General features: G+C 52.9%; 1 protein-coding gene across 1 annotated transcript; it reads left to right on the top strand.

The window, feature by feature from the left end:
- The first annotated feature begins 7335 nt into the window (after nt 1–7335).
- Nucleotides 7336–12234, top strand: LOC137355988 (maestro heat-like repeat-containing protein family member 1). The gene has a single exon (XM_068021689.1). It carries the CDS (start codon nt 7336–7338, stop codon nt 12232–12234), a length of 4899 nt encoding a protein of 1632 aa, XP_067877790.1.
- The last annotated feature ends 4649 nt before the right edge of the window (nt 12235–16883 follow it).

Genomic DNA, 16883 nt, shown 5'->3' with positions numbered 1-16883 from the left:
AACGGGACTTGGTGCGAGTTAGGACACGGGGGCAGCGGAGTTTTGGATGATCTCAAGTCTGCGGGGGGGGGGTGGTGAAAGATGAGGTGGAGGCGTCCAACCCTATGTTGGAATAGTCCAGTGTGGAGTGACGAAGGCACACATAGAGGTACAGTTGCAGACACAGTTCAGTGCTCTTTGATGTAACAGCATGGTGTTGCTGCACTAGTCAGTGTGCCCTTCTAGAAACACTGGCGATACTTTGAGAGAGACGTCAAACCTTTCACTATGGAAACTAGCAGCCAAACCGAGGAGGGGACTATCAAAATATGCCTCACTATTTGCGGCTGTTGTGACAACCGAGGCAGGAGGAGTGCACTGTTAATTCAGTCCCACATCTCCACAGGTCACAACCTATCAATAAATATTCCCACTTTTTACCGAAACAGCCAATTAGATACTCCATTTTCCCCCAGAATAAAACACGCCAACCAAGTCTCTTTAATAAACGACAAAAATTATCCGTTTATTATAAACCAGGTTTCAACCAATAATGAAGTGAAACATACGCACAAATTGAAACATTAAAGCTCATTATTTATCCTAGCCCTCACACACACACACACACATACACACAACTAATGGATGATGAGCCTAGGGAAGGGAGTGTAGATAGTCTCAATCATCTCATTATCAAAAAGGAGGAGGTGTTGGGTGTCTTGCACAGCATCAAGGTAGATAAGTCCCCAGGGCCTGATGGGATCTACCCCAGAATACTGAGGGAGGAAAGGGAAGAAATTGCTGGGGCCTTGACAGAAATCTTTGCATCCTCATTGGCTACAGGTGAGGTCCCAGATGACTGGAGAATAGCCAATGTTGTACCCTTGTTTAAGAAGGGTAGCAAGGATAATCCAGGAAATTATAGGCCGGTGAGCCTTACGTCAGTGGTAGGGAAACTATTAGAGAGGATTCTTCGGGACAGGATTTACTCCCATTTGGAAACAAACAAACTTATTAGCGAGAGGCAGCTTGGTTTTGTGAAGGGGAGGTCGTGTCTCACTCATTTGATTGAGTTTTTTGAGGAAGTGACGAAGATGATTGATGAAGGAAGGGCAGTGGATGTTATCTATATGGACTTCAGTAAAGCCTTTGACAAGGTCCCTCATGGCAGACTGGTACAAAAGGTGAAGTCACACGGGATCAGAGGGGAGCTGGCAAGATGGATACAGAACTGGCTCGGTCATAGAAGACAGAGGGTAGCAGTGGAAGGGTGCTTTTCTGAATGGAGGGATGTGACTAGTGGTGTTCCGCAGGGATCAGTGCTGGGCCCTTTGCTGTTTGTAGTATATATAAATGATTTGGAGGAAAATGTAGCTGGTCTGATTAGTAAGTTTGCGGACGACACAAAGGTTGGTGGAGTTGCGGATAATGATGAGGATTGTCAGAGGATACAGCAGGATATAGATCGGTTGGAGACTTGGGTGGAGAAATGGCAGATGGAGTTTAATCCGGACAAATGTGAGGTAATGCATTTTGGAAGGTCTAATGCAGGTGGGAAGTATACAGTAAATGGCAGAACCTTTAGCAGTATTGACAGGCATGGCGAGATCTGGGCGTACAGGTCCACAGGTCACTGAAAGTGGCAACGCAGGTGGATAAGGTAGTCAAGAAGGCATACGGCATGCTTGCCTTCATCGGTCGGGGCATAGAGTATAAAAATTGGCAAGTCATGCTGCAGCTGTACAGAACTTTAGTTAGGCCACAATTAGAATATTGCGTGCAATTCTGGTCGCCACACTACCAGAAGGACGTGGAGGCTTTGGAGAGGGTACAGAAGAGGTTTACCAGGATGTTGCCTGGTCTGGAGGGCATTAGCTATGAGGAGAGGCTGGAAAAACTCGGATTGTTTTCACTGGAACGACGGAGGTGGAGGGGCGACATGATAGAGGTTTACAAAGTTATAAGCGGCATGGACAGAGTGGATAGTCAGAAGCTTTTTCCCAGGGTGGAAGAGTCAGTTACTAGGGGACATAGGTTTAAGGTGAGAGGGGCAAAATTTAGAAGGGATGTGCGAGGCAAGTTCTTTACACAGAGGGTGGTGAGTGCCTGGAACTTGTTGCCGGGGTAGGTGGTGGAAGCAGGTACGATAGCGACGTTTAAGAGGCATTTTGACAAATACATAAATAGGATGGGAATAGAGGGATACGGACCCCGGAAGTGCAGAAGGTTTTAGTTTAGGCAGACATCAAGATCGGCGCAGGCTTGGAGGGCCGAATGGCCTGTTCCTGTGCTGTACTGTTCTTTGTTTGTTCTGGTTAACCAGAAAGAAATTAAAGGGATTTTTGTTTACAGCTGTTACAAAGAAATAAAGGAATAAGAAAAACAATGGGATCTTGCGAGAACAATTCTTTCCAGGCGAGGTTGATGATCAGTTTGGGTAGGCTTTCCAAGAGATGCAACTACAGAAGGCTCCACATGGGTCTTTCAGCAGCAGTGCAGCAACAAAGGTTTCAGTTCCACACATTCAATATACAAGTTCTTCAAATGTGCAGGCTTTCTTCGAATGCAGGATTTCTTTTCAAGAGAAAGGCGAGCAGTTTTTTCTTCTGTCCAGGCCGCAACACTAACCGTCCTTTCTTTAACAGTTCAAATTGAAACCAAAACCTTTCAGAAGTGCAGTCTTATGACGTCCATAAATCTTGGCTTGTCACTTCTCTGCAAACCTCTCTCCAAAGCCCAATCAACCCCCTGCTGGGTGGGTTTTTATTTGAAACCCGATGCCTTCCAGTAACTGTTTACACTTCCAGCATCGATGAAATCCCTTTTCAGTTTTAAAATATAAGTTCTCAAACTTTAACAGAAAAAAAATGGAAACCCTGGTAACACTGTAATGGCTACAGTCAATCAGAAACCGGAGCTACGCCCTAAAATGATCAAAGGATGAAGACACGAAGCCCCAATTTATGAGCACCATTGTTCTTAATGAGTTGTAGTTGATTTTATCAAACTGGTTTCTGTCTATTCTCCTGAATTCCCTATTGGCTGGTAGCTCTATCGCTGGGGTGTTTGATCCAATGGAAGTCCCGCCATTATCCACTCAAGTGCTGAATTGGCACTAGATTCAGCGAGACTCCCACGGGAGAGGAGATGCAGGGATTCTCGGCGTTACTTTCTCCAGACGTCGAGACCCCCATCACCAGGATAAAATCCTGGCCGACGTCTCTGCTTTTCAACTCTACCCCTCGAGAAATGAGCCCCCTGCTCCTTTGTGGGAATCGGACGAGGCCATTCAGCGCCCGTCCCCCCCCCCCCCCTCCCTGGGCCTGTTCCTCCGTTCTGTGAGATAGTGGCTGATTTGTACCTCAACCCACCATCTACCCACCTTTGCTTCATCTCTCTTAATCCCCGCACCCAACAAAACATCTATCGATCTCGGGTTTGACATTTTCAATTGATCCTCCAGTCTCGACAGCCTCTGAGGGGGAGAGTTCCAGATTTCCACCACCCCCCCCCACTTTGTGTGAAGAAGTGCTTCCTGACATCACCCCTGAACGGCCCGGGCTCTACGTTTAAGGTTCTGCCCCCTTGTTCTGGAATCTCCCCACCCACCAGAGGAAATAGTTTTTCTCTATCGACCCGATCGAATCCTTTAATCATCTTAAACCCCTCGATTAGAATCACCCCCTTAATCTTCTACACTCGAGGGAATACAAGCCCAGTCTGTACAAACCTGTCCTCGTAATTTAACTCTTTCAGCCCCGGTATCATTCTGGTGAATCTGCACTGCACCCCCTCCAAGGCCCAATATCTCCTTCCTGAGGTGCGGGGCCCCTGAATGGAGTCTCTGTTTCCTGTCTCTCGTGGGATCCTCCTCTACCCAGTCTCCACCTCTCCTCAATGAAAGACCAACATATCCGATTCTTCCAACCCAATGTGAGGTCCTGATGTCATTGCGAGGTCATGTGACACCTGCCCGCCTCGTGTGATCTCAGCTTCTGTGATTCGTGGAGACCCGAGAGTGCAAGGTCATGACCCCCGCACCCCCCACCCCCCCCCGCCCGCCACATAGGCAGGTCATGTGATAATGGACGTCCCTCCATATTGATTGAGGAAGGGAGAGAGTAGAGGGAAAGGGTTTTGACCTGCCGAAAGCACTAACCAGTCTTCTCACAGCCAGTTGAATTTTCTACACTTCCACATGGGGTAACGGGAAGGGGTATAAGGAACTCACCATTTAAACAAACCCCAGCAAGGGGAAAAAGGAAGGTGAATTAAACTATCGCATGACCAACTTCCCAATACCAGCACATTCCAGAGGAGACATCCAATGCACTGAGCACATCCCAGCAGGGACCATCGGACAGACTGAGCACATCCCAGCAGGGACCACCCAACACACTGAGCACATCCCAGCAGGGACCATCAAACATACTGAGCACATCCCAGCAGGAGCCGTCAAACACACTGAGCACATCCCAGCAGAGACATCCAACACACTGAGCACATCCCAATAGGAGCCATCAAACACAGAGCACATCCCAGCAGAGACATCAAACATACTGAGCAGATCCCAGCAGGGACCACCTGACACACTGAGCACATCCCAGCAGGGACCATCAAACACACTGAGCACATCCCAGCAGAGACATCCAACACACTGAGCACATCCCAGCAGGGACCACCCGACACACTGAGCACATCCCAGCAGGAACCACCCAACACACTGAGCACATCCCAGCAGAGACATCCAACACACTGAGCACATCCCAGCAGAGTCATCAAACATACTGAGCACATCCCAGCAGGGACCACCCGACACACTGAGCACATCCCAGCAGGGACCATCTGAAAGAGGCACACCTATCCCCTCATTAGTGTTACAGCCCTATCTCTGACGCAGCCACGGCCTACCAGAGATGGCCTTTGCACCCAGCAGAGACCTCCTTCCTCATCGGAGGGCCTGAGATCCCCCCCCTCTCCCTCACCCCAGCACTGGCGTGGTCAGCTGTGTATTCTGACGTGTGTGTAACTGTTTTGCTGAGTGTCACACTGCTGAACACAGTAGCCACTACCTCCCTACCAGTTCCTCCCTCCATACTCCCCCATCCAGCTTCCTCTTCACTCTACTCATGGCTCCCCCACTCTCCAGTCTTCTCTCACTCCGTCCCTCTCCTTCCTCCTCCTCTCCTCTCAGTCGTTGTCTCCATCTCTTTCTCTTTGCTTTAAAGGCCAGCAGCAGCTCCTGCAGATGCCAGCCACTGCCAGCAGATGGTGGTGTCGCCCTTAAATTTCTGACCAACTCTCAGACTCTCTCCGGGGCAGCACAACAGTTTGAAAAGTTTCGGAAAATGTTTGCCAATTCGGGCCGATAAAATTCCACCGGCAGATTAATCCTGTGGGGAGGAGGAGGAGGAGGGAGGGGAGGGGTGGGGGGGAGTTGGGGGGGGGCGTTCGCTCTGTAAGTGCTTTCCTGGGTACGTGAAGTTCTCAAACAAGGATGCTGATTGGAACTGTGACCTTTGTGGGCATCTTGACCAGCTTCACACGATTGAGTCACAGTCACAGTCGGAGGCAAAAGCAGGCGATGGGATCAATGAGGCTGTTTCTTTCTTGAGTGATGTTGGTTGCCGCAGAAGCGCCCCTGTCGTGGCGCTGGGGAGAACTGACGTCTCTGCTGACTGTCTTCTTCCCCCTCCTGTAAATATCCCGTGTCCTAACTCACACCGACTTCATCCCCCCATCCCGCGGCCAAATCACTAAAAGCAGAGGATCTGGGCCATTATCACCTTGCTGCCTGTGGGATCTTACCTGGTGCCCTTAGCAGCAGAATAATAGGGCCCGGGCCCCGGGGGGGGGGGGCGGTCCCCGAAACAGCTGGAGATCCCCCTCTCCGCAGCCCCCCCCCTCCACCCAAACAGCTAGATCTGCACACCCCGCCCTTCACCGCCCCCCCCCCCCCCCCGCCCCCCGCAACAATAGGGACCCTGACCTCACAATGGACCTGACACTGAACACACAGTCAGGGGCGGGGTCTGACAGTGACTTGGCATGACAGAACGCCCCGTGGCACTGCTCAGAGTAGCCCGGGCCGCGCACCGAGTTTCGACCGAACCAGCATTATTCCGCCGCTTCGGGACGCAGGTGACGATGGCTCTCAGGCCCATCTCGAGGTCAGTTTCAGGGCCGGCCGTGCCTGCACGATGGAAGGGTTGTTGCATCTCTGGGGCGCCCCCTCCGCACCCAGGACGTCCCATGGCTCTCTCCAGCGGCAGAGGTTCTTTTTCTGAAGTGCCAACCACTGTCGGAATGTAGGAGACGGACCATTGGCACACAGCAAGATCCCACAAACCGCCGCGTGACAGTGACCAGACAAGCTGATTTTAGTGACGTGGATTGAGGAGAAGGACGTTCGGCCCCTTCCGTCTCCGCCGTCCAATGGGGGGATCACGGCGGAGAGTGTCTTATTGACCTGTGACCCTACCGCCCAGAGCCCCTTCGGCCCAGCAACGCTGGAGCAAGCCCCTCTCCCCCGCACCGCCACCCCCCGCAACCAACTAGCTGAGCGTTCCCATCACTCCAGAGGTGGCCTGGCCATTGTTCCAGTGAGGCTGATGGTGTACCAGTGGCCTTGCTCCCTGTGAGGCCGATGGTACACCCGTGGCATTGCTCCTGTGAAGCGGATGGTGTAACCGTGGCATTGCTCCCAGTTATTCCAATGGTACACCTGTGGCATTTCTCCCAGTGAGGCTTTATTCCGGTGGCATTGCTCCCAGTGAGGTTGATGGTGTGCCTGTGGCATTGCTCCCTGTGATTCTGATGGTAACCTGTGGCGTTGCTCCCAGTGAGGCTAATGGTGCACCTGTGGCATTGCTCCCTCTGATCCTGATGGTAGACCCATGGCATTGCTCCAAGTGAGGGTGATGGTACTCCATTGTCATTGCTCCCTGTGAGTCCGATTTTGCACCCTTGTCATTGTTCTCAATGAGGCTGATGGTGCACCCAATGCACTGCTTCCAGTGAGGTTGGTGTTGCTCCCTTGTCATTGCTCCCAGTGAGGCTGGTGGTGTACCCATGGCATTGCTCCCAATGAGGCTGATGGTGCACCCATGACATTGGTCCCTGTGATCCTGATAGCAATACCATGTGTGCACTCTCAGTGAGTCTGTTGGTGCTCCCTTGTCATTGCTCCCACTGAGTTTGATGGTTCACCCCGGCATTGCTCCCAGTGCATTTGATGGTGCACCCTTGGCGTTGCTCCGAGTTAGATGGATTGTGTTGGGCTCAGGTCTTCGGTATCTACTCATGCCCTGTAGTAACTGTAAATTCCTGTATTCCAGACGGTGGTGACAGAATCGAATGGATGATAATTGTGTTGAACTCTACCTGACGGCCCTGATCACCGCGGCCTTCGACAGCGATGAGGCCGTCCGCCAACAGATCGCGGAGTCGCTGCGCGAGCTGGTGCGGCAGCGCCCGGAGCTGGTGCTGACCTCCTGCCACACTTTCCTGAGCAGCGCCGGTGCCAGTTTGCCGGAAGGGCACCGCCTGGCCCTCCTGCGGAGCATGGCGCTGATCGTCGGCGAGACGGTGGAGGGGATCGAGCGGCCGCTGGCGCGAGAGGTCATCGCGGCGACGGCAGAGGCCATGACCACTTCGGAGGAGGCCACTTGCCCATGTCAAGAGGCAGGGAGCGAGCTGCTGGTGGCCCTGGGACGGGGTTTTGCCAATGAGGTTCTGGAGGAGATGCTGCAGAAGGTCACACTCGGCATCCCTCCTCATCCCATGGTCATCAAGACCCTAGCCGACCTCTCCATAACCAACGTGCACGGTATGGTGCCTCATCTCCCACGTGTCCTAACAGCATTGCTCCCTGCTTTTAGTCTGGTGAAGGAGAACCATAATGCTCAGGCCCTCATTTCAGCCTTTGGTCTTTTCAGTAAGAGCATCCTTGAGTACTTTGCGCCTTCGGACAAGGCCCCGGACCCGACACTAAGCAAGGAGACCTTCTCCCAGCCGATCTACACAGCCTACAAGAAGCACCACCGCCAGTGGCTGCAGGAGAAAGACGCCAAGCTCAGGGCGGCCATTTTGGAGGCGCTGGGTCACATGGTGCCGCTGCTGCCCAATGACAGGCTGGAGGAGGAGCTTCCCTCGCTGGTGCCCCAGATCCTCTCCCTGTACAGGAGGAAGCCCGACCGTCTGCCCGTCACCCAGTGCCTGCGCTCCGTGCTGGGGGCCTCCGTGGGGATGAACTCGCACAGCTTGAAGGGGCAGATGGACAAGTTGCTGGGCACCCTGCACGGCCAGCTGTGCCCGCTGGTGGCTTCGGATGACCAGCCGGCCCTGGAGAGCCGCGGGCAGGTCCTGGGCTGCTTCGGCCTGCTGGCCCAGGCTTGGCCGGAGCCGGCCGCCCAGTTCCTCCTCCGCAAGTTGGCCGGCACCAACGGGCGCGAGCGGGCAGCGGGCCTCCTGGCCCTGAGGACGCTCCTGGACACCGTTCCGTCACGGCTGGAGGGCCTGAAACACCAGATCATGGCCGCCGTGAAGGTGGCTCTTCCGGGTGACTGCAGCACGGTCAAGCAGGCCGTCCTCCAGATCGTCAGCAGCCTGGCCAACCACGGTTACCTGGAGTTGGTCGGGGGGAAGGCCCTGGTGGAGTACGTCATCCGTCTCTGCGCCATCCCGCGGGAGGAGGGGCCGGCGAGGGGGCCAGGCTCCGTCGCCAACGAGCTCCCGGCCAACGAGCTGAGGACGATGGCGGAGACCCTGGTGGAGGAGCTGGCCGCCACAGAGCGCACGGCCGACGTTCTGTGGCCCACCCTGCTGCAGCTGGTGACCCCCGGGCCTTACGACGAGGCTTTGCCGGTCGTGTGCCGGATCCTGGAGCAACTGGCCAGCAACCGGCGGCAACGCGGGACGCTCCGCCCCTTCGACGGCAGGCCCGGCCTCCCGCCGGCCCAGGCCCTCTTGGCACGCCTGCTGGCCGTGGCGTCGGCGCCCGACCGGGGGCGGGGCGGGGGCCTCCCCGCCCTGCGGCTCCTCCTGGCCCTGGGCCCCGCCATCCACCCCTCCCTCCAGAGGCCATGGGAGGAGCAGCTGCCCGGGCTGATCCGGCAGCTGCAAGCTCCCCCGGAGAGCGGGATCATTCGGGAGCGCTGGGAGGAGAGTCTGCTGCTCCTCCTGTCCGGGAGCTTGGAGGTGATCGCCGAGGAGCAATGGGCCAGGGGCCTGGCTGAGCAGCTGATGCAGCAAGTGAGCCAGTTGCCCAGCTACCCCCAGGAGAGGGGCTTCCTGTTCCAGTGCATGGGACTCGTGCTGAAGCTGGCCAAAAGGGAGGCGCAGGTGGGGCCCCAACTCCAGGAGATGCTGCAGTGCGCCCAACACCACCAGGAGCCGGAGCGGGAGGGGTTGGCCCTCGGGATCGGCCTCTGCGCCGCCACACATTTGGACGATGCCCTCTCCCAGCTGGGGGACTTTACCCGGCGCCACCTGAGCCTGGCCAGCCTCTTCGGCGCCCTGAAGGAGAGGCTGTCCAGCGAGCCGGAGAAGGTCAGGAGCGGGCTCCTCCTGTGCTACGGGCAGGTGGCACGGCAGGCACCGGCAGCGCGGGTGCTGCCCAGGGTCGACGCCGACATCCTGGGCCCGCTCCTCCTCCTCTACCGGGCCAGGCTGCCGGGGTTAAAGGGCGAAGCCAAGGGCTCGGCCGTCAAGCTGAGCCTCGCCAAGGCCGTGGCGCTGGCAGCTCAAGCCATCTTGGCCAACGCGCCAGGGCAACCCTGTGCCAGGAAGGGGGAGCTGTTGACCTGCCTGCAGGGGATCATCGGGGCCGAGCCGGCCGGCCAGCTGGTGACCCCCGTCCGACACTCCGCCATCGTGGCCTGCACTGGCCTCATTCAGCTGGCCCCGCCGTCGAGCGGAGCCCAGACTTTTCAACTACTGAGGGCCTGCGTGGACAGTGTGTTGGGCCTGCCGCCCTTGGAGGGGCAAGCGGGCACGGGAGCGCTCTGGGCGGAGCAGAGGAACCTCGGGAGGGAGACCTCGGCTGCCCTGGAGAGCCTCCTGAGGCAGGTCTTGCTGCGGGACCTCTCCCCGAGCGGGCTTCACGGGGTCTTCAAACACTTGGAATGCTGGGTCGTGTCGGGAAAGGACTACGAGCGTGAGAGAGCCCTGGAGTTGACGTTGAAGATGCTCGTCCTCTTTCTGGAGAACCTCAAGGTGCAGGCAGTGGTGACCCATTACAACCTGGAGGCTATAGTCGGCCGCCTCATCCCGCGCTGCGCCGACCCCTCGTTGGCCATCCGACAGCTGGCAGTCGAATGCTTGTACGTCCTGTTTTACGTCCAGTTGCGTTACGAGGGCTTCGCAGCGGAGGAGCGGGATGGATCGGTGGAGCATCTGAAGGTGATCAGGGAGCATCTGGATCAATCCGACGGTGACAGCCAGCTCCGCCGGTGCTGGGACATTGCCAGGGTCGTCTCGGAGCACATGTCCTGCCACCAGCTGAGGAGCCTCCTCCCCGCCCTGTGCGAGGGGCTGAGGGACGCCCAGCCCGACTGCGCCCTCGCCTCCTCGGCCGTCATCCACGCCCTCATCAGGAGCCGGGGGGAGGGGCTCGGGGACCACGTCTCGGAGCTGCTCCGGGCGCTCGGGGGCGCGCTGCGGCCGATGGGCCGCGAGCAGGTCGGGCTGGCGGTGAGGCGCAGCGTCGCCGCCCTGGCCGCGCAGAACACGGCCGCGGTGGTCACCTTCCTGCTCTCGAGCCCGGACCCTTTCGAGCAGGCCACCCGGGACGTGTGGAGGTCGCTGGCCGCGGTGGGCCCGCGGGTCTCGGAGCGCCTCTTGGCCGAGCTGAACGCCGCGACCGAGCGCTTGGAGAGGGGCGAGGCGCCCGCCGGCCCGGAGGAGACGGGACCCCGGGCTCAGAGGCCAATGGCGGCCGCCTGGGCCCTGAGCGCGATCCTGTCCGCCCCTGAGCCCGCCGCGGCCATTGGCTGTCTGTACCCGCGGCTGGTTGGCACTCTACTCGTTCTGTGCTCCTGCGCCCGCGAGCTTCCCAAGCACCGTCTTGGCAAAAGTCCATCGAAGCGGCCGAGCGTTGGCACCACTTCCCCTGAAAACTTTGACTTCCGCGACTACAGCGTGGCAACACTGAAAGTGCTGCTGACCCAGGGCGAGGGTAAAGAGATGGTGGGCTTCATGGAGGAGGCAGGAGGCTGGGAGATGATGAAGAACCCAAATACGTACCATGACGGCGTTGCTCTGCTGGCCAAAGCAATGGCAACAAATGCCAGTACTCACCTGGGCAGCGTCATTGAGTATCTTGCCGCCACGCTCAACCTCTATAAGAACCAAAGAATCGCAGTGGCCGCCTTCTTGGGCGAAATGGTAAACCATCACGTGGGCCTTGACCTGAGACGCATGAACACCCTGGTGAGCAGCTTGCTCCGATGCCTGCTCGACAGCTGCCCCACCACCCGCTTCCTCGCCATTCAGGGTTTGGGGAACGTGGCACTCGGAGATCCCGCAAAGACCCGTAGATACTCCACCAAGCTCCTGGCTGCCATTATGGCCGTGATACAGGCAGGGGGCGAGCCCCAAGACTGCATCACGCTGGAGGGCCTATCAGGCCTGTCCAAGATCTTGACCCAGTTGGAAGAGAATGACGTCAGGGACATCCTTGTCAACCTGGGTCTGGGTATCCGCCCGTTCTTTGAAAGCAGAAGCGACAGGGTGCGGGCAGCCGCCTTTGTTGTCTTCGGGGCTCTGTCCAGATTGGCGGTCGGGGAGTCGAAACCTGTCTTTGTGGAACAGGTCCACTCGGCCCTGGTCAGCTTGGTGCTGCACCTCAATGACAGCAGCACGGAGGTTGCCGAGGCCTGCAGACGTGTGTTGGCGTCGGTTGGACCATTCCTGGGTTTGGCCAAGCTGTGCGCGACATTTCAAATGGAGTTCCCGCAGGCGACCGACCAAAGCTACTTGGCCTTTCTGAGCAAGCTCACGAGAACCATTGCCTCCGATCTGCCTGACTACATCCAAACCTACCTCAGCGTCAGTGTCCAGTTCTGCAGCCACTGGTCTCCTGACATCCGGGCAAGTGCGGTCATCTTCACAGGACGTCTGCTGAAGGACGTGCCCCTGGACAATAACCAGCTTTGGCCTGATGACCACATCCACGACATCATCAGGTTCATGATACGCGACCCAGCAGCAAGTGTCCGAATGACAACGGCCAAAACTCTCAGTCTCTTCTGTTAGTTGTACTGTCAGCCCAGCAAAGATGGGGTTGGTCTCCTGCAATAAGGCCACCGTCAAACATTTCAACTCCTTGGAGAGAAGCCATTCAGTCGACCTGAAATGAACTGACGAAATAGATCATCTCTCCATTGATTAAACCATCGTTCCATTGAATTGACCAGCTCTCTATTATATAGACCATCCCTCCATTGAATTGACCATCTCTCTATTGTATAGACCATCCCTCCATTGAATTGACCATCTCTCTATTGTATAGACCATCCCTCCATTGAATTGACCAGCTCTCCATTGAATTGACCATCTCTCCATTGAATTGACCATCTCTCTATTGTATAGACCATCCCTCCATTGAATTGACCATCTCTCTATTGTATAGACCATCCCTCCATTGAATTGACCATCTCTCCATTGAATTGACCATCTCTCCATTGAATTGACCATCTCTCCATTGTATTGACCATCTCTCTATTGTATAGACCATCTCTCCATTGAATTGACCATCCCTCCATTGAATTGACCATCTCTCCATTGTATTGACCATCTCTCCATTGTATTGACCATCTCTCCATTGAATTGACCATCCCTCCATTGAATTGACCATCTCTCTATTGTATAGACCATCTCTCTATTGTATAGACCATCTCTCCATTGAATTGACCATCTCTCTATTGTATAGACCATCCCTCCATTGAATTGACCATCTCTCTATTGTATAGACCATCCCCCCTTTGAATTGACCATCTCTCCATTGAATTGACCAGCTCTCCATTGTATTGACCATCTCTCTATTGTATAGACCATCCCTCCATTGAATTGACCATCTCTCTATTGTATAGACCATCCCTCCATTGAATTGGCCATCTCTCTATTGTATAGACCATCCCTCCATTGAATTGACCATCTCTCCATTGAATTGACCATCTCTCCATTGAATTGACCATCTCTCCATTGAATTGACCATCTCTCTATTGTATAGACCATCCCTCCATTGAATTGACCATCTCTCTATTGTATAGACCATCCCTCCATTGAATTGACCATCTCTCCATTGAATTGACCATCTCTCCATTGAATTGACCAGCTCTCCATTGTATTGACCATCTCTCTATTGTATAGACCATCTCTCTATTGTATAGACCATCTCTCCATTGAATTGACCATCCCTCCATTGAATTGACCATCTCTCCATTGTATTGACCATCTCTCCATTGTATTGACCATCTCTCCATTGAATTGACCATCCCTCCATTGAATTGACCATCTCTCTATTGTATAGACCATCTCTCTATTGTATAGACCATCTCTCCATTGAATTGACCATCTCTCTATTGTATAGACCATCCCTCCATTGAATTGACCATCTCTCTATTGTATAGACCATCCCCCCTTTGAATTGACCAGCTCTCCATTGTATTGACCATCTCTCTATTGTATAGACCATCCCTCCATTGAATTGACCATCTCTCTATTGTATAGACCATCCCTCCATTGAATTGACCATCTCTCTATTGTATAGACCATCCCTCCATTGAATTGACCATCTCTCCATTGAATTGACCAGCTCTCCATTGTATTGACCATCTCTCTATTGTATAGACCATCCCTCCATTGAATTGACCATCCCTCCATTGAATTGACCATCTCTCCATTGTATTGACCATCTCTCCATTGAATTGACCATCCCTCCATTGAATTGACCATCTCTCTATTGTATAGACCATCTCTCCATTGAATTGACCATCTCTCTATTGTATAGACCATCCCTCCATTGAATTGACCATCTCTCTATTGTATAGACCATCCCCCCATTGAATTGACCATCTCTCCATTGAATTGACCAGCTCTCCATTGTATTGACCATCCCTCCATTGAATTGACCATCTCTCCATTGAATTGACCATCTCTCCATTGAATTGACCAGCTCTCCATTGTATTGACCATCTCTCTATTGTATAGACCATCTCTCTATTGTATAGACCATCTCTCCATTGAATTGACCATCCCTCCATTGAATTGACCATCTCTCCATTGTATTGACCATCTCTCCATTGTATTGACCATCTCTCCATTGAATTGACCATCCCTCCATTGAATTGACCATCTCTCTATTGTATAGACCATCTCTCCATTGAATTGACCATCTCTCTATTGTATAGACCATCCCTCCATTGAATTGACCATCTCTCTATTGTATAGACCATCCCCCCTTTGAATTGACCATCTCTCCATTGAATTGACCAGCTCTCCATTGTATTGACCATCTCTCTATTGTATAGACCATCCCTCCATTGAATTGACCATCTCTCTATTGTATAGACCATCCCTCCATTGAATTGACCATCTCTCTATTGTATAGACCATCCCTCCATTGAATTGACCATCTCTCCATTGAATTGACCAGCTCTCCATTGTATTGACCATCTCTCTATTGTATAGACCATCCCTCCATTGAATTGACCATCCCTCCATTGAATTGACCATCTCTCCATTGTATTGACCATCTCTCCATTGAATTGACCATCCCTCCATTGAATTGACCATCTCTCTATTGTATAGACCATCTCTCCATTGAATTGACCATCTCTCTATTGTATAGACCATCCCTCCATTGAATTGACCATCTCTCTATTGTATAGACCATCCCCCCATTGAATTGACCATCTCTCCATTGAATTGACCAGCTCTCCATTGTATTGACCATCTCTCTATTGTATAGACCATCTCTCCATTGATTAAACCATCGTTCCATTGAATTGACCATCTCTCTATTGTATAGACCATCCCTCCATTGAATTGACCATCTCTCTATTGTATAGACCATCCCTCCATTGAATTGACCATCTCTCTATTGTATAGACCATCCCTCCATTGAATTGACCATCTCTCCATTGAATTGACCAGCTCTCCATTGTATTGACCATCTCTCTATTGTATAGACCATCTCTCTATTGTATAGACCATCTCTCTATTGTATAGACCATCTCTCCATTGAATTGACCATCTCTCTATTGTATAGACCATCCCCCCATTGAATTGACCATCTCTCCATTGAATTGACCATCTCTCTATTGTATAGACCATCCCCCCATTGAATTGACCATCCCTCCATTGAATTGACCATCTCTCCATTGTATTGACCATCTCTCCATTGAATTGACCATCCCTCCATTGAATTGACCATCTCTCTATTGTATAGACCATCTCTCCATTGTATAGACCATCTCTCCATTGAATTGACCATCTCTCTATTGTATAGACCATCCCCCCATTGAATTGACCATCTCTCCATTGAATTGACCATCTCTCTATTGTATAGACCATCCCTCCATTGAATTGACCATCTCTCTATTGTATAGACCATCCCCCCATTGAATTGACCATCTCTCCATTGAATTGACCAGCTCTCCATTGTATTGACCATCTCTCCATTGTATTGACCATCTCTCCATTGTATAGACCATCTCTCCATTGAATTGACCATCCCTCCATTGAATTGACCATCTCTCCATTGAATTGACCATCTCTCCATTGAATTGACCATCTCTCCATTGAATTGACCATCTCTCCATTGTATCGACCAATGCTCCGCTGATGACTCTCCTGCCAGTAAAGTCTGTACCAGACCATTTTCATTTTAAAATTTGAATTTACCCCAACCTCTGAAAACCTGATAATCAGCCTCGTAGAAAACCATTGCTTTACAGTCTCCTCGTCCGAATTCAGCACAGAATGGAAAGACTTGCTAGCGTTGCACTCAGAATGTTTATGTCCTGCGTGCACATGCACACACGCTATGAACATTATGGATACTGTGGCACAGCGTGCAGTGAGAGGAGAATAAATTCTACCTTTGCCCAACTTGCCTTTGCTTCCCTTTGCTTCCAGACCATCAGGGACGAGTTCCCACGTTAATAGCTCGGGGCTCGAGATTGCAAATGGCCTCCTGCTCAGGATTCAGAGGTAAATGAAAATGCGTGAGTTTTCTCGTACTTTGCGAGGATTGGTTCCGTGAGCTCAAAACTATCAGTTTGTGGCCTGAAATTGCCATTCTTCAATTTCACATGTCCATTCAATTAATTGGCATTTGAAAGCTACTCAGTGAATGTACTGAATGTAGGGAATAGGACTGGACGGTGCCCTTAAGTAACATTGGTGTCAGGCAATGACCATTTCCGACAAACAGAGCGTCTGTTGGCATTCATTGACATTACCGTCGCTGAATCCCCCACTACCAACATCCTGAGGGGGAGTCGCCATTGACCAGAAACGGAACTGTACCAGCCACATAAATACTGAGGCTACAAGAGCAGGTTCATTTGGGAATTTGCCCTTGCTGATCTAATGAGTGGGGGGGGTCTCAGCCACTCGCAACTGATTTAGTCGTAGATTTCCAGATATTGAGGGGAACTGGTCGGGCAGATAGGGGGAAACGATTTCCGCTGGTTGGGGAGTCCGGGACGAGGGGGCAGAGTCTAAAAATGAGAGCCAGACCTTTCAGGAGTGAAATGGGGAAACGCTTCCACACACAAAGGGTGGTAGAAGTTTGGAACTCTCTTCCACAAACGGCAATCGATGCTGGATCAATTGTTAATGTTAAATCTGAGATTGGTAGATTGCTGTTAACCAGAGGCATTAAGGGATATGGGGTA

Source organism: Heterodontus francisci, chromosome 44 (assembly GCF_036365525.1).
Source record: "Heterodontus francisci isolate sHetFra1 chromosome 44, sHetFra1.hap1, whole genome shotgun sequence".
Classification (NCBI taxonomy): Eukaryota; Metazoa; Chordata; class Chondrichthyes; order Heterodontiformes; family Heterodontidae; genus Heterodontus; species Heterodontus francisci.
This window is presented reverse-complemented; position numbering and strand designations above follow the sequence as displayed.

Coding starts and splice junctions, on each gene's coding strand:
- LOC137355988 (XM_068021689.1), top strand. CDS start 7,336: ATGGATGATAATTGTGTTGAACTCTACCTGACGGCCCTGATCACCGCG.